Source organism: Periophthalmus magnuspinnatus, chromosome 2 (genome assembly GCF_009829125.3).
Source record: "Periophthalmus magnuspinnatus isolate fPerMag1 chromosome 2, fPerMag1.2.pri, whole genome shotgun sequence".
NCBI lineage: Eukaryota > Metazoa > Chordata > Actinopteri > Gobiiformes > Gobiidae > Periophthalmus > Periophthalmus magnuspinnatus.
Genome location: NC_047127.1, coordinates 17851491 through 17872608, shown reverse-complemented (window position 1 = coordinate 17872608; position 21118 = coordinate 17851491). Strand labels below are relative to the sequence as shown.

The window sequence follows — 21118 nt, the reverse complement described above, 5'->3', positions numbered from 1 at the left end:
GTCAAAGTATAATTGTGATCTATAGGTCATCAAATGTGTATGTAGACTTGCCTATATGATGAATTATACTTGTATGTATTTTGCATGGTTTAATGTCTCATGTTAAGACCAAGGAAAAATGAGTAAGACAATTTTTATTTTTTTATTTACAATCTCTTCATGCCAGACATGTGACCTATAGGCCACCTGCAGCCATATTAGTTCTACTCCTAATGCAAATAAATGTAAACTCCAAAGAAAATCTACATAAACGAAATATCAGTTTATTGTCTCGGCTGTGGTCTGACATTTAACCAATAACAAATGACATGGCACAAAAGTACATCTGCATTTCAAAACACACATTTGGCTTCTTTGCTGTGAGATATTCATTAAATGCTTATGAATGATTGGCACTTGTGATTAGCAAACAGGTCAGATATAAAGGACTCTAAGAAATCTTTAAACATCTGAAACATGGCTGGTGTCTGAAACTGTCCCTTGTGTGTGGTAATAGTGCCAAAGAAAATATTAAATGTTCAAGTTATTTGGACCTTCCTGTATTTGATTGATACAGTCTCTGCCCTTTATAAGTCTGTGTAAAGTCATAGCCTCTGTACCTGCACTGACGGCCCTTATTAAGACCAAGTTATTTGGTCTTTCTACTTTCTAAAATGGGTTGCAAATGTTGCATTTTTTTTTTTGTTTTTACCACTCACCGTTTTCCATAAAAACAATATGGCTCCAACTGCAATAAAATTGTTTGTTTGTGATTGAACAATTTTAGTTTGGCATAAACTGATAAAAGCTCAAAATGCAAAATAAACAAAGAATATAAAATCCAAATAATTCTATTCATTTAACATTTTTTTCGCCAATCTTTTTCCTGGTTTATTCCTTGTTTAGACTGGGTCTGGTCCGGGTCTGGTCCAAATCTGGTCCAGGTTTGGTCCTTTTAGTTCTGGTTTAGTCTTAATCTTTGTTTATCACTGGTTTAGACTGATCTTGGCTCAGTCCTGGTTTAGTGCTGGTTTAGTCTGAGTTTAGCCTGGGTTAGTCCGGGTTTAGTCTGAGTTTAGTCCTGTAAGTAAGACCTAGTTTAGTATTGTTCAGTCCTATTTCAGCCTTGGCTATCCCTGAATTAACCTTTCCAAAGATAGCTCTGTGCATAGTATTTTTTTCTTCCTGCAGATTTCTAACAATAATAATAATAATAATAATGATAATAAAAATACTTTGTGTTCACCTCGAGGTACAAACATTACGTCTTGTGTTTTGTGATTAATAGATTTTTTCTGAAGCTTTTATTAATCTCCTATTTTCACTGTTCTAAACCTGCAGGCCCCAAAGATGTTTCCAATTTGTTAGGAGCAAAAAAAAAAAAAAAAAAAAAATCATACGCCAGCGGTTATTTCACTTGATTTGAATGTCTTAGCTTTATTTTTATCAGATGTGCAAAGTAAAACTTATCAAATATATTCAATATTCTTGGTTTAATCTCAGTAAAGACATTGTGGGCTAGACTCCTGATCTCTCTGAGTGGAGTCTGCATGTTCTCCCTGTGTTACTGTGGCAGAGTGGTTAGCCTGTGTCCTCCTCTCAGTGACGAGGTTGTGGGTTAAATTCCCTAATCATTTGCTCATATTGCATGGCTCCTCTTGGACATCAATAATTCATTTTTAGAATATTACTTCTGCTGTTTTGCCTGCGGTCTCAGTCTTCACACAAACAATATCCAAACATTTATAAAGATTTATTCACAGTTACTGAATCTGATCACGGACTAAACCGGGGACTAAACCGGGGACTAACCCGGGGCCAAACCGGGGACCAAACCGGGGACTAACCCGGGGCCAAACCGGGGCCAAACCGGGGACCAAACCGGGGAATAAATGGTCCAGGCCTGACTTAGTTTAAAATTTTTAGGAATTAAAACATTCGAATGTGAATTAATGCAAAATATGTAAGCAAAGCAATGCCACCTCCATAGAGACAAGCAGGTGGCGGAGCCTTCTTCAAAAAGGTTCCATAGTGCCGTTTTATTTTATGCATAACCAGGTCATTTAAGTCCTCCATGTCAAATGTGGGAGGGGATGCTATTATTTCAGAGTGGTCCATTGAAACGCATTAATTTGACCAATCAAAGGCAAGGAGAGGGAGGTTTAGAATAATCATGATTTTGAGAGCGCAGATGTGACAGCAGCTGTGCTCATTAAATATTTAACACAAAACCAATTGCAGACGGGAATAAAAGGCTCTGTTTGGTGAGTGGCACAGACAGTCATCAAAACAGGACTGGACCAAGACTAGGACTAGGCTAAGACTAGGCTAAAACTAGGCTAAGACTAGGCTGAGACTAGGCTAGGACTAGGCTAAGACTAGGCTAGGACTAGGCTAAGGCTAGGCTAGGACTAGGCTAGGGCTAGGCTAGGGCTAGGCTAGGGCTAGGCTAGGGCTAGGCTAGGACTAGGCTAGGACTAGGCTAGGACTAGGCTAGGACTGAACCAGGACTGAACCAGGACTGAAACAGGACTGGACTAGGACTGATCCTGGTTTAGTCTCCGTTTAGTCCTTTTTCAGTCCTTTTTCAGTCCTTTTTCAGTCCTTTTTCCGTCCAGGTTTACCCCTAGCTCCGAACTGGTTTAGCTCTGCTTTAGCTCTGGTTTAGCCCTGGTTTAGCACTGGTTTAGTCTGGGTTTATTTTATCCATATTAGATTTAGATGGTCATAATATTTTGGTCGTGCTTATTGTGAAACTAGGCAGCACCTCGATTGAAAGTTCCATGTAGGTTGCCCTTGTGCGTAAACTTAACTGTTGCTTCAGTGAACTGTCAAATGACTTTGGAGCTGAGCCATCCTTCAAACTGAGAGGTGAAACGCACAGTATCATGTACAGATATTAAAATGTAAAAATGCTAAATTACAACCAGGGACGGAACCCGGGGGGGCTAAACCCGGGGGGGCTAAACCCGGGGGGGCTAAACCCGGGGGGGCTAAACCCGGGGGGGCTAAACCCGGGGGCTAAACCCGGGGGCTAAACCTGAGGGCTAAACCTGAGGGCTAAAACCTGGGGCTGAACCCGAGCTGAGCTGAAAAAAACTGCTATCTCACCTTCCACTGCTGGTTTGGCAGGGAGTGTGCTCTTGGCAACATTGTCAATCAAACCTGTTGCTAGCTAGCAGGAGCAACCACGGGGAAAGAAAGCACCTGATTTGTCTGTTATTAATGTTCATATCTTCATGTGTGGAAACAATAGCGAAATAAAAATACCAGGATTATGTACAGTGGGTTAATATGAATATTGAGCCTCACAGCAGTTACAGAGTGAAGTGAATTGTAAAGTGAATTGGAGCTGGAAGCACACCCATGTCCACTTCCTGTTTGGAATGCACCAGCTAGCAGGTTAGCTATATCCATTTATATTTACAGTCTCTGATGCTTGCCCAGCCATTCAAGTAGGAGGTAGCACTAATTGAGTTTAATCAGTTTGGAGAGCTGCTGTTTTCAAATGGGAGGAGAGTGAACAAGGTCCACAATAAAATCTAATCAGGCTCAAGTGACCAGGCGTATTTAGAGTGTGAAGTATTTAACACAGATTTGAAAATAAGAAGAGCACCTATCGTATTCAAGGTGCAAGATTTTGTGGTTACCTTGGTTTAGTCCTTTTATTTAGTCTTTGTTCAGTCTCTGGTTTAGTCTGTTGTTTAGTCCTTGGTGGTTTAGTCCCCAGTTTGGCCCCAATTTGGCCCCCGTCTGGTCCTTGGTTTAGTCAATGGTTTAGTCCCTGATTTAGTCCTTGCTGGTTTAGTCCCTGGTTTAGTCCCTGGTTTAGTCCTTGTGCACTTTTAGAATAAAATAGAAAAGAAAAATTCGACATGATTTGAAATACATTTTTGTCATGTGTGTCTCTGCATGTGCCTATGACCTAATATCAGCATAGCACTTCCTCCATCTCTGTACATAAACACTTCTCCATCTCCTCATATACTTTACATTAGCGTGACATTCAGAAACATGGACAACTGCACATCTACGCGCCCCCAGGCAGAGAAAATCATTTACAAACTCCACCTAGCTACAATTTTTCACCTTTTTTTGCCCCGAGCTTGAAAATGTGGCCTATATTACATCTTCATTGGGTTGAACCGAAAGGGGAGCATGTACAAGTGAATTACACAGACAAAAACATAACTACTGGAGGCTAAAACATCAATCTAAAAGTGCACTTTAGTAAGACGAGGTGATAGGAATACTGCAACAGTCATTTAAAACAGATACACGCAGATAACCACAACATTACAATGAGACCGGGGACTGAGGCCGGGGACTGAGGCCGGGGACTGAGGCCGGGGACTGAGGCCGGGGACTGAGGCCGGGGACTGAGGCCGGGGACTGAGGCCGGGGACTGAGGCCGGGGACTGAGGCCGGGGACTGAGGCCGGGGACTGAGGCCGGGGACTCGGGTATTTTTAAGCTTTTTTTCCTAAAGTTTTCTTCAGAAACTGACACTTAACTGATACAAAACTATGATTAATACTAGGGATGCACCGATCCAATATCAATCCATCCATTTTCATCCGCTTATCCGAGGCCGGGTCGCGGGGGCAACAGTCTAAGCAGGGCCTCCCAGGCTTCCCTCACCCCGAACACGTCCTCCAGCTCCTCCGGTGGGACCCCAGCGCATTCCCAGGCCAACCGAGAGACACAGTCCCTCCAGCGTGTCCTGGGTCTTCCCCGGGGCCTCCTCCCAGTGGGACATGCCCGGAACACCTTCCTAGGGAGGCGTCCAGGAGGCATCCTGAGCCACGTCAACTAGTTCCTCTCGACGTGTAAGAACAGCGGCTCTACTCCGAGCTCCTCCTGTGTAACACATTGTATTTATTGTTTAATAACGAAATCAGTATCAAAACTGAAAAAGCTGGATTGGCACATCCCTAATAAATATTTAGCACAGGTACTATCCCACCAAACCAAGTCATTATTAGAAACATGTTAAATGCATTTACTCTTTAAATACAGTAGATTTAATTAGAACAGTAGCTCCTCCGTTTGAGTGGCACACCGATGGTTTGAATACAACTGCTTGTAAATGTCCCTTGCTTTAGCTCGGAAGTACAGCTCGTGTTTATGGCCCTATGGAAAGAGTGACTTCCCTGTATCCACCCACACACTTGTTCCCTCCGCAGTGATGCATACTGGGTAAGCACCACCAGCTGAGCCTCTGCATTATTATTTATGCGGGCTCATAAAGGCAAAGGCTAAACTCTCCATAAATCACACAGAGGAGCAGAGAGGGAAGTGTGGGACAGGGGGCGCTGTGGGGCTTGTGTTTCCACACTTACATATGCCATATTAATATCTAATCAATTCTGACAACATTATGGTTTCGAGGTAACAGTTATGGAATTACCTCTATGTACTGTATATCTGCCACCTATGTCCAACCAGGAAGTAACACTATTAAAACTAGATTTCTGACAGTTTAATTATTGATAGAACAAACTAGAGGTGTTCTCATTCATTTGCATTAGTTTAATTAAAAGTATTGTGTAATTTAGAGGTTGTTTCCATAATGGTTGCTGAGTAACAGTTAGGGAAATACCTCTATATATGTCATATCTGCTGCCTGTGTCAAACTAGGAAGCAACATTAACTAGTAGTAGTAAACTGGAAGATTTTTTGTCATGTCTTGAGTTTGGTTTGAGTTAGATGAGTAGTCTTACCTGTTACATGAACTTTAAATGTCAGATGCTATGATAATGTTTTTGTCCATATCTATTTACATGTCTAAACCAAACCAGAGCTTGTGTTGAATCTGTGTCTCCACAGTCACAGCAGTAATCATGTCTCTATTCCCCAAACGGCTGTGATCACGCCAGCTGCTACCCTCGTCTCTCCTTTTCTTTTTTTCTCTTCCTCCTCTCCGACCACCTTTCTTTCTCTCCTCCCCCTTGTTCATCTCCTCCCTCTCTTCCATCTCTACATTTATATTTGTCTCCCCTTCTTTCAAATCCTCTTTCTCTCTCATTCCTCCTCCCTCCTTTCCTTACTATCCTTTCTTGGCTACTCCTCTTCTTGTCTCCTTTTCTTTTTTCATCTATGCTCTCCTTCTCTCTATTTTTCCTATCCCTCTCCTGCCCCCTCTTCTCCTCCCTCCTTCCTTTCTCCTCAGAGATGGAGGGACCTGACGGAGGAGTAGAATCAGTGATTAAGCCTGTGCTAGGGGCTCGGTCGACTCTCACCTCTGGATCACTTCACTCCCCCAGGACTCTGAACACTCGTCCCCTTTCTTTTTTCATTTCTTTCGCTCTGTACATCATAATACCTTTCTCTTCAGACCCTCAGCTTTGAAATGGCATTTTAAAATGTACCAGATGTTCTGACCTGTGGCTTCTCCCACACAATTTATGAACTAGTGATGCAGCCATTCACATTAGCTCTATTTAAAACATTACAATTTCTAACTCCAGGCTATTTCAAACTAAACACACATGTTTTTCTGACCTATTCATGAGTTTCGGAGGTCACTGGTGTGGATGGGCTTAACCTGGGAAACATGAAAAGTTGGGTGGATACAGAGAGATGGGGGAAGTTGCAGCTGAATGGCGGACAGATTGATGATCTTGGTAATCTTGAACGGACCAAGAAAATGGGGGAACAGTTTGCGGGAGTCGGTCTTTAATGGAATTGTCTTGGACGAAAGCCACACTATTTGGCCGGGCTGGTAAATGTGTGTGTGTATATATGTATATCTATATCTATATCTATATATCTATATATCTATATATCTATATATATATATCTATATATATATATATATATATATATATATATATATATATATATATATATATATTTTGTATTAAATGTTTAAGTATCAATGATACTAGAACACAAGCAGGTGAGGTATTTTAGCAATAATTTGGGTTTCATAATTTTTGAAACCCATGGATATGCACCAGCTGACATTAGCTGTTCAAGGACCAAATAAAAAACATTGTATTTGAGATTAAAGCTATCACTCCAATCAGGATGCATTGTGTCACCTTCTTGCCTCCATGGAGGTGCTTTTGCTTTGCCTAGAAAGTTCCACTGTACAGCATTGAACTTTTCTATCTCTATGGAGACAAGCAAGTGAGTTGCAGGTCAAATCTGTGGAGAGGCGACCCTTTTTTAAAATCTTATTTTGATCAATAAAAACACCTAGATCGGGCATACCCAAAGTCCGGCCCGGGGGCCAATTGCGGCCCGTGTACAAATTTCCACTGGCCCTCAGCATCTGGGATAAAAATAATTATGTGTGGCCCGTCAGCACTGTTGACCAGTGTAAAATACACATGTTCAAGCTCACTGACTTTTATCGCCAACTGGATAAAGACAAGTTTAAAGAAATTCAAACCTTTGCTAAGAAAATGCTGACTTTCTTTGGTTATGTTTGTGTGAGAAGACATTCTTGTTTATGAACTTTAACAAGAACTGTGTGAGGACAAATCTAACTGACTCTCACCTGTGTGACACTTTGCGCATCAAAATCACTGTCTTTGAGCTAGACCTGGTTTATTTACTACAGTCCAGATCTCAGTTTCACCCTTCACATTAGTGCAAGCTATGCAAGTTGCAAGTTAAGTTGTTCTCCTTCTGAGGTGAATAAATCCTAAAATCTCAGTGAATTTATTGTATTGTGATTATCAAAACCACAGTTTACATGTTTACTTTTTTACTTTAATTTTGTTTTTGAAAGGTGAAAGCCATTTGCAATAAAAAGAAAAAAAACTATTAAATAATTAATTTGCAGTTAATATTAATGGTTCAAAGAATGATCAGGCCGAATGGTCGGCCCACAAACAATTTCACCTCACCAAATCTGGCCCTCTTTGTAAAAAGTTTGGACACCCCTGACCTAGATAGATGGTAAAATGCTATACCTTCATGGTAAAGCAATGACATCTCCATGGAGACAAGCCCACTGGCATGAATAAATAAACAAGATATTGTAACTCATAATTGAAAGTGTAAAAATGAACATATTTGAAGACATGTTGACTTGCCCCTGCAATGCTCATTTCCCCAGTATTTACCAGGCCGTGTTACAAATGTACTTTCTAAATATGGCCCCAGTTGGACTTGGTATAAAAATACTTGCCAGGGGAAGCTTATGAGGCTAATCCTGTTAGCGTGTTAGCTTGTCATTGTGCGTGTCGCTACAGAAGCACACATCTGTAAACTAATCAACATGCTAACACTGTTCAGGCCCCCAGATATTTACAATTTGAGAGATCTGCCAAGAAATACAGTTTTATAGAAGTAATACAGAAAAAAAATGTCTCAAAACATTACAGGGACTTTTCAATATGGTAACTGTTAGAGGGTGGGATAGATTAGATACCAAGTGCTTAGTCCTAGTTTAGACTTGCCTTAGATCTGGGTTTAGTCCTGGTTTACATTTGGTTTAGTTTTGATTTAGTCCAGGTTTAGCCCTGCTTTAGACCTGGTTTAGTCCTAAACCAGTCCTGGTTTAGACCCGGTTTAGTCCTGATTCAATTCTAGTTTAGTCCTACTTCAGTCCCGGTTTAGCCCGTGTTTAGTCCTGATTCAGACCTGATTCAGTCCAGTTTTTTGGTACTGGTTTAGTCCTGGTTTAGTCTTTGTTTATTCTTGGTTTAGTTCTGATTCAGTCCTGGTTTAGTCCCAGTTTAGTCTTGGTTTAGTCCTGGTTTAGTCCAGGTTTAGTTCTGGTTTAGTCTTGGTCTAGTCTTGGTTTAGTCCTGATTCAGTCCTGGTTTAGTCCTGGTTTAGTCCTGGTTTAGTCCCGGTTTAGTCCCGGTTTAGTCCCGGTTTAATCTTGGTTTACTCCCAAGCAACAGTGTCACCCCCTTTCCTCCTCATTTTCAAACCCGTTGCTAATTCATTGATACACTTGTCTTTATAAATTCCCATATAATTCCGAGTTGGGTGTTTAAAATAGACTGTAATTTCCCATTTCTTTGTCGTGCTCCGAGGTAGATTTCCTTGGGTCACGGTTCAGCGCTGGCTCTGTGTCTGTACCTGCGCTCTGTCGGGTTTCATTAGGGTTTATATCTGTGAAGAATGAGCTTTTTACACCACTGTTGCTTCTGTCAACTGTGACTAAACAATACAGAGATGGGATCCAAAAGACATGCTTCATTCTGTAATTGAGGGTCAAAATTATGATAACAGAAAATATACCTACTGTGCAAAAATGTATTCAAATGGTTGAACATAAACAGTTAAAGGTGCTGCTGTTGGGTTTTACTGTCTTAAAGAAGGCATATTTTACTTCTATGGGGTACACATAACATTTATATCGCCATGTTCCCTTTTGTTTCACTTTGATTTTTCACACTCTCATGCTAAGCTACTCCCCCTTCAAAGTTCTATCGCAACACAACACATCATGCATCCCGCTAATGAAACGGCAGCACATGGGATCAGGTTTGTGAAGTTGTACTGTACACTTTTGTATCATGTTTTGTACATTTATTCAGAATTGTTGTGTGTGGGCATAGGTGACATAGGCTTGTGTGCGGGGCATTGGACTGAATCTTATAAGGAGGCTGTAAGGAGGGTTTGAATAGGACCCAGGAGAGATCGCTAGATTACTCAGACATGCATGGATGACATCTGAAACCACTTCAGGCATGTTTTTGATGAAGGAACAATGTTATAACATGAAAGAAAGTCAATTTTGCATAATGCCTCCTCTTTAAGTGACTTTAAGTCTAATTTAGGTATTAAAATAAAGTTGGAATTTTTATGATCTTGACAATATTTAGCATCAGAAATTGTAATATGTAATAATGCCAGCCTCTATTTGCTAATTGTGTGTGCTGTTTTAGACTGCTTCCTTTACTCCCTTTTGTGTCTGCTATAGTACTATTTTAGATTGCTATATACTCCCCTGTGTGTCTGCTATACTGTTGAGTGTCTGTTTATGTGCCCTATAGCTGTATACAATGAACTATCTGCCTTCTGTATAATGTATCCACTGTAGGGGGAATGGGAAAAGGTAAAGGAGGAGAGTGAATGATGGTAGAAGGGAAAGGGAGGAGAAGGGGGTACAGAAACACAGAGAGAGAGAGAGAGAGAGAGACGATGGGGGAGACGGGGAAAGAGAGGAGCAGAGAGAGAGATGGGAGAGGTAGAGTTTGAGATAAATGACTCGGCAGCAGAGGCATCTCAATAGAAGTGCATTGTGAGACGTGATGAAGATTCACTGAAGAAAAATGGTGCGATTAGAAGAGCAAATGAAAGAAAGAACTAAAAAAAAGAGGAGTGCAGTCATCGTGCAGTGACACGTCAGGGGCACAGGGGGCACTGTTTGTCCTTACACTAGGTCTGTGAGATTTATCAGAATCAAATCCAAATCACAATTTGAATGGACGCAATTAGCAAATCACAAAGGCAATTTTATAAGTGCCACCATTTCCTCCAAACAACCAAGTCGTCTGTCTTATACTGCATAAAAACGGCTAACTCTGTAGTTTAGATCTGTACAAACATGTTCTAAAATGTCCCTGTGTGCCAGATGCCCTCCCTGTGTGCCAGATGCCCTCCCTGTGTGTCAGATGCCCTCCCTGTGTGTCTAGAGGGTCCTCCCTGTGTGTCTAGAGGACCTCCCTGTGTGTCTAGAGGGTCCTCCCTGTGTGTCTAGAGGGTCCTCCCTGTGTGTCTAGGGGGTCCTCCCCGTGTGTCTAGAGGGTCCTCCCCGTGTGTCTAGAGGGTCCTCCCCGTGTGTCTAGAGGTCCTCCCTGTGTGTCTAGAGGGTCCTCCCTGTGTGTCAGATGCCCTCACTGTGTGTCTAAAGGTCCTCCCTGTGTGTCAGAGGCTCTTTGTATCTCCTTTGGGCCTTATTCTCCATGAAAACATCTAACCTTGTAGTTTAGATCTTTACAAACATGTTCTGAAATGTGACTGCATTAGTTTAACAAAAAGATTGAAATCTGAACTGACAATTCAATTCAATTCATCTTTATTTCGGACAAAAACAGACAGACAGTAACAATACAAAACAATAAACATCTATGTTTTAAAAAGACAACCATACCAATGTCTCCACATTCTGGATTGGTAGCGAATTGCACTGCATCTTATGCTTGTGAGTGACAATATAATTTAATTTTCTGACTTGTTCAGTCAGCAGATAAACCTGTACATTAAAGTTCTCAGTACAGCTTGCAATGTATTCACTTGTGCAGTGACAAACATTTCAGTCGCACTGGTCCATCGTGGCCTCCTCAAGAGCACCCGCAACGCGTCATTATAAGCCACCTGCAGCCTCTGTAGACTGGCTTTTTTGTACTGAGTCCAAAGGTGGGCAGTGTATAGTGGTGTGCAATATGATTTAAATAACATTAACTTTACATCATCAGAGCATGAACCGAACTTGAACAAAAGAGTATTAGCTTGTGCATACAACATCCAAAATTATCCTGAACCTGTTTAAAATGTGAACTTTGAAAAAATCTTATTATTAGAAGAGAACTTATGTGTCATTATGTCATGAGACTAACTGGACCAGATCACGTCTTGACGAGAGATCGACTGATATGGGCTTTTTTCATGGCCGATGCTGATTGTTTAGAATCCAATCTGTCGATATTTCTGGGCCAATATGTACAGCCAATTTTGATATTTTTTCCCCAAATATAGAAGTCTAAGTGATTACAAACTCATCTACTACCATGGTTTACTACAGACTGGATAAGAGAGCGATGTAGGAACCTTTTGTGCAGTGTCCTCTTCGCACTAAAATGTTCAAATGAAGCTTTAGGCAATTTTTTATGGAGCCGCTTGACCAAAACAAAATATTGGCCTCTGCTGGGTGGACTATATATATTTTTTCATTCAAGTAATACCAATATGACCCGATTTGCATACAAAAATTTGAGAATAATTTTGCCTAATTACTTCTCTTTCTTGAAATCTTGGCTTTTTTATTTACTTTTTTCATGGTTTTTGTTTTATTTTTTCCATAAGCACTGTATAGACCTCCAACCAAGGCACCATTTAGAAGTCACAATGGTAAACTCTCCTATTTTTACCAGTTATATGTTTATTATTAATCTTAATAATGTAATGTATTGATCTATCTGGAGTTGAGCTTTTGACTCTCCTCCTCGTGTCAGAAGGTTCAGGGTGATGTTTTGCACAAGGGCACGCAGGCAGAGTGCTGTTCACTGATGATCTGTGCCTCGTGATGAGACAAAGAAGGCTACTGTTGTATCAGTGAATGTGCAGCATATGGACAGGCCTAAAGCAGTTTTTTCATTTATTGAAATGATAAAAACCCCTTTGGTCTCCGGTCAAACCATAAAAAATATTTATGACAAATGTGAGCAAACAAGTTCACTTATTTATTGACAAATGAGGTACATTTAGTTGGTTTTCATTTGTGTCAGTTTCTGTTCATTTTGCTGAACCAAAAACTATAAATGGAGAGAACTGGACTAAACCAAGACTAAACCAGAGACTGAACCAGGGGCTAGACCAAGGACTAGACCATGTCTAAAGCATTACTGATTAGAGGTGTGTAAAAATAATAATAATATAAAATTGCATATATCGCGGTACTACATTTTTTTTTATTGGTCCTGGTTTAGACCTGGTTTAGTCTTGGTTTGGTTGTGTTGGTTTAGTCTCATTCTGGCCTGTTTTATCTTGTTTGTGTTTGTTGAGTTAACAAGAATCAATCTTGGCATGCTCCTGCTGTTGTGATTGGGCCTGGACCATCAGTGGTTCAGACCAATCAAAGAACAGCATTGAGGTTTGGGCGGAGCCAAAAATGAAATGGCCAAACAAACTAAAACAAACTTGGCACCCTAGACAGATGTACTTTAGCCTATTTTACTAAAAGCACAGACTCTTTAGTTTGTGAAATGGTGCAGAGAGAGGCATGTTGTGCTTTTGTGGAGGAGGATGTCTATGCTTTGAGTTCCGCTGTTGTGATGCTTCCAACAAAAGATGACGTTACACCTTTTCCTGATCTTTTAGCTGTTCCAAATGGATAAATATACAGAACTAAGACTAATATATATATCTATATATCTATCTATATCTATCTATATAGATAGATAGATAGATATCTTGGCATTAGCCACGTTTGCTTGAGTCCTAGTTTAGTCCTGGTTTAGTCTTGACTTGGTCCTGGTTTAGTCCTGGTTTAGTCATGATTTGGTCCTGATTTGGTCCTTGTCCAGACATGATTTTGATCTTGTTTATACTTCTAACACTGCCTTTCAAAAAACTCTTGCCCCAAGACTCCAACAATTTCCAGTTGATTTATTCAGTGAAATAACCATTCGACCAATATTTATCCATCTTTTGCATTTCACAGATCCTTGGTTAGCCTTGGCCAAGCGATGCTAGCTGTGGTTTAGCCTCTCCTGGTTCACATTAGCATTCTGTGAGACAAATGGCCTTATTTTTCTGCCTTCTCTGAAAGGGAAATTGATATGGACCTGAGGCAGCCATGTGTCAACCAGCGTTTGAATAAACTGACCCTGTTGTTTGATTAGCATAACATTGCAAAGAGGCGCATGTGAGTGTACAAATAGCAACAGTTATGCTAGCACTGTGTTGTGAAACTGGAACTCAAAAACGTGATTAGATTTGAGCTAAAGTTATTTTTTGTCCAGTAAAAATGTTCAAGAATCCACTTAGGATCACTTGCCTAAAATGCATCTAGTGTCATCCTAAACCGGCGACTAAACCGGCAACTAAACCGGCGACTAAACCGGCGACTAAACCGGCGACTAAACCGGCGACTAAACCGGCGACTAAACCGGCGACTAAACCAGCTTTATATTAGGACTAAAACGGGGATAAAGCAGGAATAAACCAGGTCTAAACCAGATCTAAACCAGTTCTAAACCAGGACTCCCTCTCTCCTTGTTGGTCCTGTAGTGAACATTGCGTCAGCGTTTTTTCAGTGTGATGCTGACACAGATTTTCTCACCTGAATTTGACCCTCGTCAGCACCCGTCCCCTGTCAGCAGATTTAGCATTGCAGCATATGTGTGCCTTCAGGAACACTTTATAGACTGAGGAGAACAAGTCTGCTGTAGGGACTGTCATTACCCAATCTGAGTCATTTACCAAATTTGCGTCAGTCATGCTAGTCTTTAGCTTGGTTAGGGAGGTATAGTATATCCTCATTTAGAGCTGATTTGCAAATTTTTGACAAGTTTTGCAATAAGATGTACAATTTATGTTTTATAATGGGGTTCTGTTCAAAGTTCCCATTTTAAACACATTCAGAAGAAATGACAGAAACACTGAAATCTGAACTGACAAACTAACGCAAGAGTCACATTTCAGAACTTGTTTGTACAGAGCTTAAATACAGGGATTGCAGTTATTATGCACAAGAAGACAGGAGATTTAGTTGGAAAATAAAAAAGTATTTTCATTTGCAAGCTGTTTTCGGTCAAACTGTGATTTGGATTTGATTGAGATTCCAGCCCTATTGTACTGTACTAAAGTACAGTGCTAACCTGATGGCTTTCAACATGCGTATTTCCTTTATAGAACATGATGGGATACGATCACAGCCAACCCCAATTCACCTGCACCTCCCACCACCACTATCCTGGTGACACTGCCTATAAGCAAAACAGCTCCTGCACCTCCTCTGGGGCCCGTACAGCGGACTCGAGAAAGATGAGAGAACGAGGGAGCAAACGGCAAATAAATGTTCAGATTTAAACTGTTGATGGATGAGGCCTGACTGGTTATCTCTCCTGTCTTATCTGAAGAGTGGAAACTAGCATATGGCATCAATCACAAGGCAAAGAAGTTCTAAAGCAAACAGAAGAATATTGTTGTTTAAATAATGATGAGGAGTTCAGAAGAACTTGTGTATTTGTAATTTTCATTTTAAAGGTGCCCTATATAACTTTTCTGGTAGTTATAGTTAGTTATTCCACATAGGGATGGGCCGATACAGATTTATTGAGCTTATACCAATAACCAATATTTGGCCTGTTGCTGTTGCTGGTGACTGATATTTGCAGATACTGATATTTAACTTTTAAAAGTCAGCGTGGCCCACAAATAAGATAGAGTAACGATCAAAAATTAACTCTTCATTTTTGTGAAAATAATAACAAAATGTATTTATCTGGGATACTGCATTAAAACTTCTCTATCTCCATGGAGATAAGCAGGATACTGATAATAAGCAACATGCTGGTGAGATTTATGGAGACGTAATGCTGATCACAGTGCATATTCATTACTTTTGTTAGCAATAAAAATGCTTGTTGCTGAATGCAAACATGATTTAATACCATAATGTGGAACATCAACCTCCATACAAAGGAATAACCTTCTAGGACCAAACCAGACCGGGACCAAACTGAAACTGAACCAGGGACTGAACCAGGGACTGAACCAGGGACTGAACCAGGGACTGAACCAGGGACTGAACCAGGGACTGAACCAGGGACTGAACCAGGGACTGAACCAGGGACTGAACCAGGGACTGAACCAGGATCAAACCAGGGACTGAACCAGGATCAAACCATGTCTAAACAAGGATTTGATTTGAATTTATTCAGATCATGACAAATTAAAATAATGATTTGCTAAATGCTTTTTTGTTTGTGACTCATGCAGAGAGGGGAGTTGATGAAGGTTGCACCTGCAGCTTTAAAATGTCATTCAATCAAAGTTCTATCAACATAAAAAAATAAAATAAAATGATAAATGGCATTTAAAAATAATCATGGAATCTACTGTCTAACAAGTTCACTCCTTTGTACTATGTATTCACTGCCCCTCCTCTGCAACATATCTTCTCTCTTCTGTACCATGTATTCACTGTCCCTCCTCTATAACTTGTATTCACTGTCCCTCCTCTGCACCATATCTTCTCTCCTCTGTACCATGCATTCACTCTCCCTCCTCTGTACCATGTATTCATTCTCTCTCCTCTGTACCTCTTCTTGTCATTCGTTAAGTGGTAATTTCCTCCTCCTTTCCTTCAGGTCTTATCCATTCATCATGTCAAAACAATAGCCTATACACTGCTAGGGCCTATCATATCCAAATCCCAATTAGACTCATCCCAAACCTCTTGATTAATTTGCCCACAATGGCACCTCATTGTAATTGCATTGGACAGATTTTCATTCTAGAGTCACATCTGATTAGAGATAATTCCAACGCACACACCTTCACAATGTTCGGACAGTGTGAGGTGGCCATCTTGGTAAGAAGTTATTGTATATCAACTGAATATTGACCAAAAATGAATGAGCCGATATTAAATGGGTGATTAAAGTGACAGGTTTTCATGTTTTTGTAATTCTGACCTGGTTTGGTGGGATAATACCTGTGGTAAATATTTATCACAGTTTGACATCATCGTTATGCGGCAGTTTGTGGAAAAAAAACCCATTGATAACAAAAGTACAAAAATACAAGAAGTAGTGCTGAGTAGGGCTGTCACAAGTATCGAAAACCAGATACTAATCAACACTCGAAACTAGACACTTCTGTGAATGGGACTTTAGTATCAATACTTATTCACATGACGGAAAAGAACCTCTCCTTAATAGCTTTTAAAATGATCTTGAGCTGTATCAGAACAAGTATAAGGCCACTATGGAAACTACCTGCACCACTGATGGATAACACAACTATTAGGCCACATGGTAATACAATAGAAAGTACTATTGTTTAATGTTGAAAATCACATTCTGTTGTCTAAAGAAAGTTTTTAATTTTTATTGTGCTATAGGAATCGGTATCAAGTTTATTCCTTAGTATCGAAATTGAAATTCAAATTGTAGTATCGTGATAAAATAAGTAGTGAGTTACCTATGTCATCAACATAGAAACTTCTGAACATTATTGAATATAAAGATACACTAAATTGGTTATCAATTCCCGTCTTTTCCAGTTGGTGGCAGTGTTTGAGATAGAACGTGAGCGTTTGGAAAGTCCCCCGGAGTCCTTGTCTAACGGATACTCCAGCTCCAGTCCGATCCAAGAACCAGAGGCAGAACCAGGACTAGTAACGGTCCTCTATCCCCATGTGGAGTACCAGGACCCAGCACAAGGGGTGATCGAAGTCAACGAGGCCGCACTCAAAGGAAGTAAGTAGGACTGCACAATATATCACAAATGTATTGATATCACTGTAAAAGCAATAACCTTGACAGTCTGACTTGTAAATTTACATATTTTAGTTAAAAGAAAAACAAAAGCTAGCTTACCACCAACATGTTAATATAGGCACACGCCTTTGTCATGAATGTGATTTGATGGCAGGATCCTCAGAACAAGGGATAGGACAAGGGATATATGGGTTCAGTATTGGCATCGGCCGATATTGATTGATTTTTGATGATCAGTTCATCTGTGATCTTTGCTTGCGATGGATTCTAAAAGCTAAATATCAGTATCAGTAAATATTGCTTATTGGACACAGCAGTAAGCAAAGTATTGGTTGGTATTGGCTGAAAAAATCCATTACAGCCCATTCCTTCTCAGAATGAGTATAGCGATGATTTAAAACAGCACAGGAGGCCTCCATTTTCTACCTATGGCATCACAAATCTGGGAAATTTGAAACCAAGTGTTTTTGTGAAATGCTGTTGCTGAGTCAAAGGAACAGGATTGCTGAAACAAGAATGAATGAACCTAACAAGCATGAATGAATCTAAATACATGTTTTAAAAAGGTTGAAAAGCTCAAAAAAGTTAATTCTCTATAATATATGTTCTTTAAAACCACTGCATGCTCTTACACCTCTTGATCAGCAGTGATCAATATCTAACAGGAGTGCCTTAGACCTGGTTTAGTTTTTGTTTAGTCCTGCTTTAGTCCTTGTTTACTATTTGTTTAGTCCTGGTTTAGTTCTGGTTTAGACCTGGTTTAGTTTTGGTCAATGCTGGTTTATTCCTGGCTTCCTCCTTCTCTTGTGGCTGTTTAAATATTTTGACAATAAAACTTCCTAATTTAAATAGTAAAAACATATATGGAGGGCCAATAGAAAATGTAAAAGAAACCATATGTTAACATAAAAAAATACCCCAACACCAACATCATCTAATCAACACTTTGTAAATGTGACAAAATGATACAAGCGCTATAAATCATCTGTTTACAGCTGCACAGATGGAGACTGCCTTCACTTGAATAACTTTTGTTTTTTTCACCCAAAGATGTGAATAAAGTTGTGAATATTCCACCATTAAAGATGACAGAATGAACCCATTGTCGTACAAAATAATTTTATTATTTTTCCATTGTTTTGGGCTGTTTCTTTAGTGTTGTCAGAGCCATCCATATGCTTTCTAATGTGCACTAGTAAAGGTGGACCAAGTAACTTATGGGGGAGTGTCTACCACCTGCTAGTCTCCGTGGAGATGTTTTTGAGTTGCTTGGGAGTTTCACATGGTGACAATAACGTATCTTAAACCAGGTCAGATCTCTGGAGGGGCAACCCCAGTCATTTTTGTGACAAATTGCTTATAAAAGAGTAAATGCGTGGAAAACTTTTAAATAAAGAAATATCACTGTATACCCACATTAATACTTTACTACACACATTTTCCATTTTAGTTTGGCTCATAAGATCAGCCTGAGGAGGTGCTAAAAATATATATATTAACAACAGCCCTTCTGTTGTTATGTCCCTGGGAAAAACACTTAACTCATTTCATTCACAACAGGAAGGGCATCTGTAGTAAATATCTGGAAAGTAAGTATGCAAAAGGTGTGTTATATTTCTTATATCATAAAAACCAAAATCAATTTCTCAAAACTACCATTACTGCTACTATTACCAATACATGTACTACAATGATTTATTACTATTTTTACTACTGCTACTACTGCTGCTACTGCTACTACTACTACTACTACTACTACTACTACTACTACCACTACTACTATCACTACGACTATTACAACTAATACTACTACACCATCTGCACTTGCTAGTACAAGTCCCACTACTATTACTACAACTATGATAATAAATGCTAATGCTAGTCTTACTCTAATCTACGAATCTTAACTCATGATTGCACTGCTAATTTTACTCCTACTAAAACTAGTACTACACCTACAACAGGCATACTATTAGTACCTCTCATTTAAACAGCACTGACCTGGTCTAACTGTGGCCCCTGTGGGATGATTAAGAGCACATTGATCCACTCCTCCACACAAGCGGGGGACATGTCTTGGGTAGAGGGAAGTCCTTATCGCCTGTGTCCCAAATGGAGCATCGATCGAGGGTGAAAACAAGAGCGGCTGCAGCCCCCCAGCTCCAGGACAAGAGATTTACACAGACGACATGGACATGTGGGCAGGGGACTAAACAACAGCGAGCGGATGAATATAGGCTGGATTTTTTCAGCTACTACCACTACTTCTACTACTACTGCTACAACTATTGTTACTACTAGTACAAGCAGAAACTGATTGCGCAGAGAACATGGACATGTGGGCAGGGGACTAACAACAAGAGGAGGGATCTAGGCTGAAATATTTCAGATGAACATTATAGTTTCAACTGATAGGAATTGTCATTGGAAATAGATGACCTGTTATTTTATGTGTATATATATACACACACACGCGCGCACACACACAGTACACACACAGAGTACACACAGTACACAGAGTACACAGTACATCACAACTAAATATTACTAATATTATTTCTTGCTTGTGGTGGAGACTAGACCAATCACAGAGCAGAATTATTAGCTTAGCATGTATTTCCTTTAAACTAAAATAAAATGAGACCAAACTGATCCAGATTTGTCTTGGAGCTTTTATTTATCTCTCAAATAACTACAGAACAGTTTTATGAGTATCAAACATGAAGTATGTCAATATACTTCAGCCTATTGTTGCAGAAAAGTCACACTATTTTAGTTTGTGAAAATTGCTTAGAGGGATGGGCTTAGTGTATTTGTGAAGGGAAAGATATATGTGCTTTTCTCTCAACTGGATTTAACCAAAGTTTGATTTCAGAGTGTTGCACATATAAATCTGGCTTAGGTTAGCAGCGCTTCAAGCTATGGAAAATAGTTTAAAACTACCATATCTTAACAAGGAATGAAAAAATTGGACAGTAAAATGACAAAGTGTTGCCACAAAAGCCGAAGATGCATTTTGTATCTGGTAAACACTGGCGCAATATCTTCACTAATGCTCTGCCCACACAGCTCTTATTAACCGTTTCCCTTGAGAGCGTCTTTAGGTGCATCCAAAACAAATTCATCGATATCTGCCGCACCTCCCTGTCATGGCCTGACCCCGCAAAAGTGAAATGTCAGAGGGCATGGTGGGTGACCCTTGGGTGACCCCTGGATGACCTTTAGATCCCTGAACTCAGAGTTATTTGATTGATGGAGAGGAAGAGGTGTAATAGATGAGGTTAAGTGCAGCAAGATTTATGAACTAGACCTCTGGATTTAATGAGGCTTAACAGTGACCATGGACTATGTGTAAATGAATAGAGGTCCAATTGTGAAAATAATGTAGTAAATGACAACAAAAATAAAAATGAAATTCTAATGAGCCTGGGCCACATCTCAAGGTTGGTGGTTAGATTCCCTGCTAATAGTTGAGTCAATGGGCAAGACACTTCACTAACCTGTTTGAATATTACTCCAGTGACCTTTTGATGAATGCCTGAAATCATGGTTGTTGTAGGAGCCATTTTGAGACCTTTGCGTATGTTTGCACTGTCAGCCACTGTTTGGCACTGTGCTTTCTATTTGGTCTTGCTGGGTGTGCCCAGGTGTACCTATTTACATACCGGGTCATTTTGATGAAATTGAGTTTTACATTAATTTTATCATCAGTAAGTCCAGGCCTCTCCAAACCTATCCAAATGAAGACATTTGGAGAACGTTTGGAAAAACTGCAATAACTTTTAGATGTTTCAACCCACAGACATCAGTGAGGCTCTACTGAAAACTCACACTGAGAGGAATCTGTACCCAGCTGCTCTATTACTGTACATTTATATATCATATCAAAACACAATCTAAAATGTATATTTGTATATAAAATATAGTCAAAACAAGTGGCATGGGTCAAAATAAATATATATTTACAAACCACACACTGCAAACAGTGAACAAACACAC

The 21118-nt window shown here is 39.9% G+C and overlaps 1 protein-coding gene across 1 annotated transcript in view; it reads left to right on the top strand.

Moving 5' to 3' along the window:
* Positions 1 to 21118, top strand: part of LOC117381323 (partitioning defective 3 homolog B-like) — a 235094-nt gene that overhangs the window by 19418 nt on the left and 194558 nt on the right. Inside the window, exon 3 of the mRNA XM_033978278.2 lies at positions 16903 to 17098. Coding sequence (XP_033834169.2) covers positions 16903 to 17098 — 196 coding nt within the window. The remainder of the gene's footprint in view (positions 1 to 16902; positions 17099 to 21118) is intronic.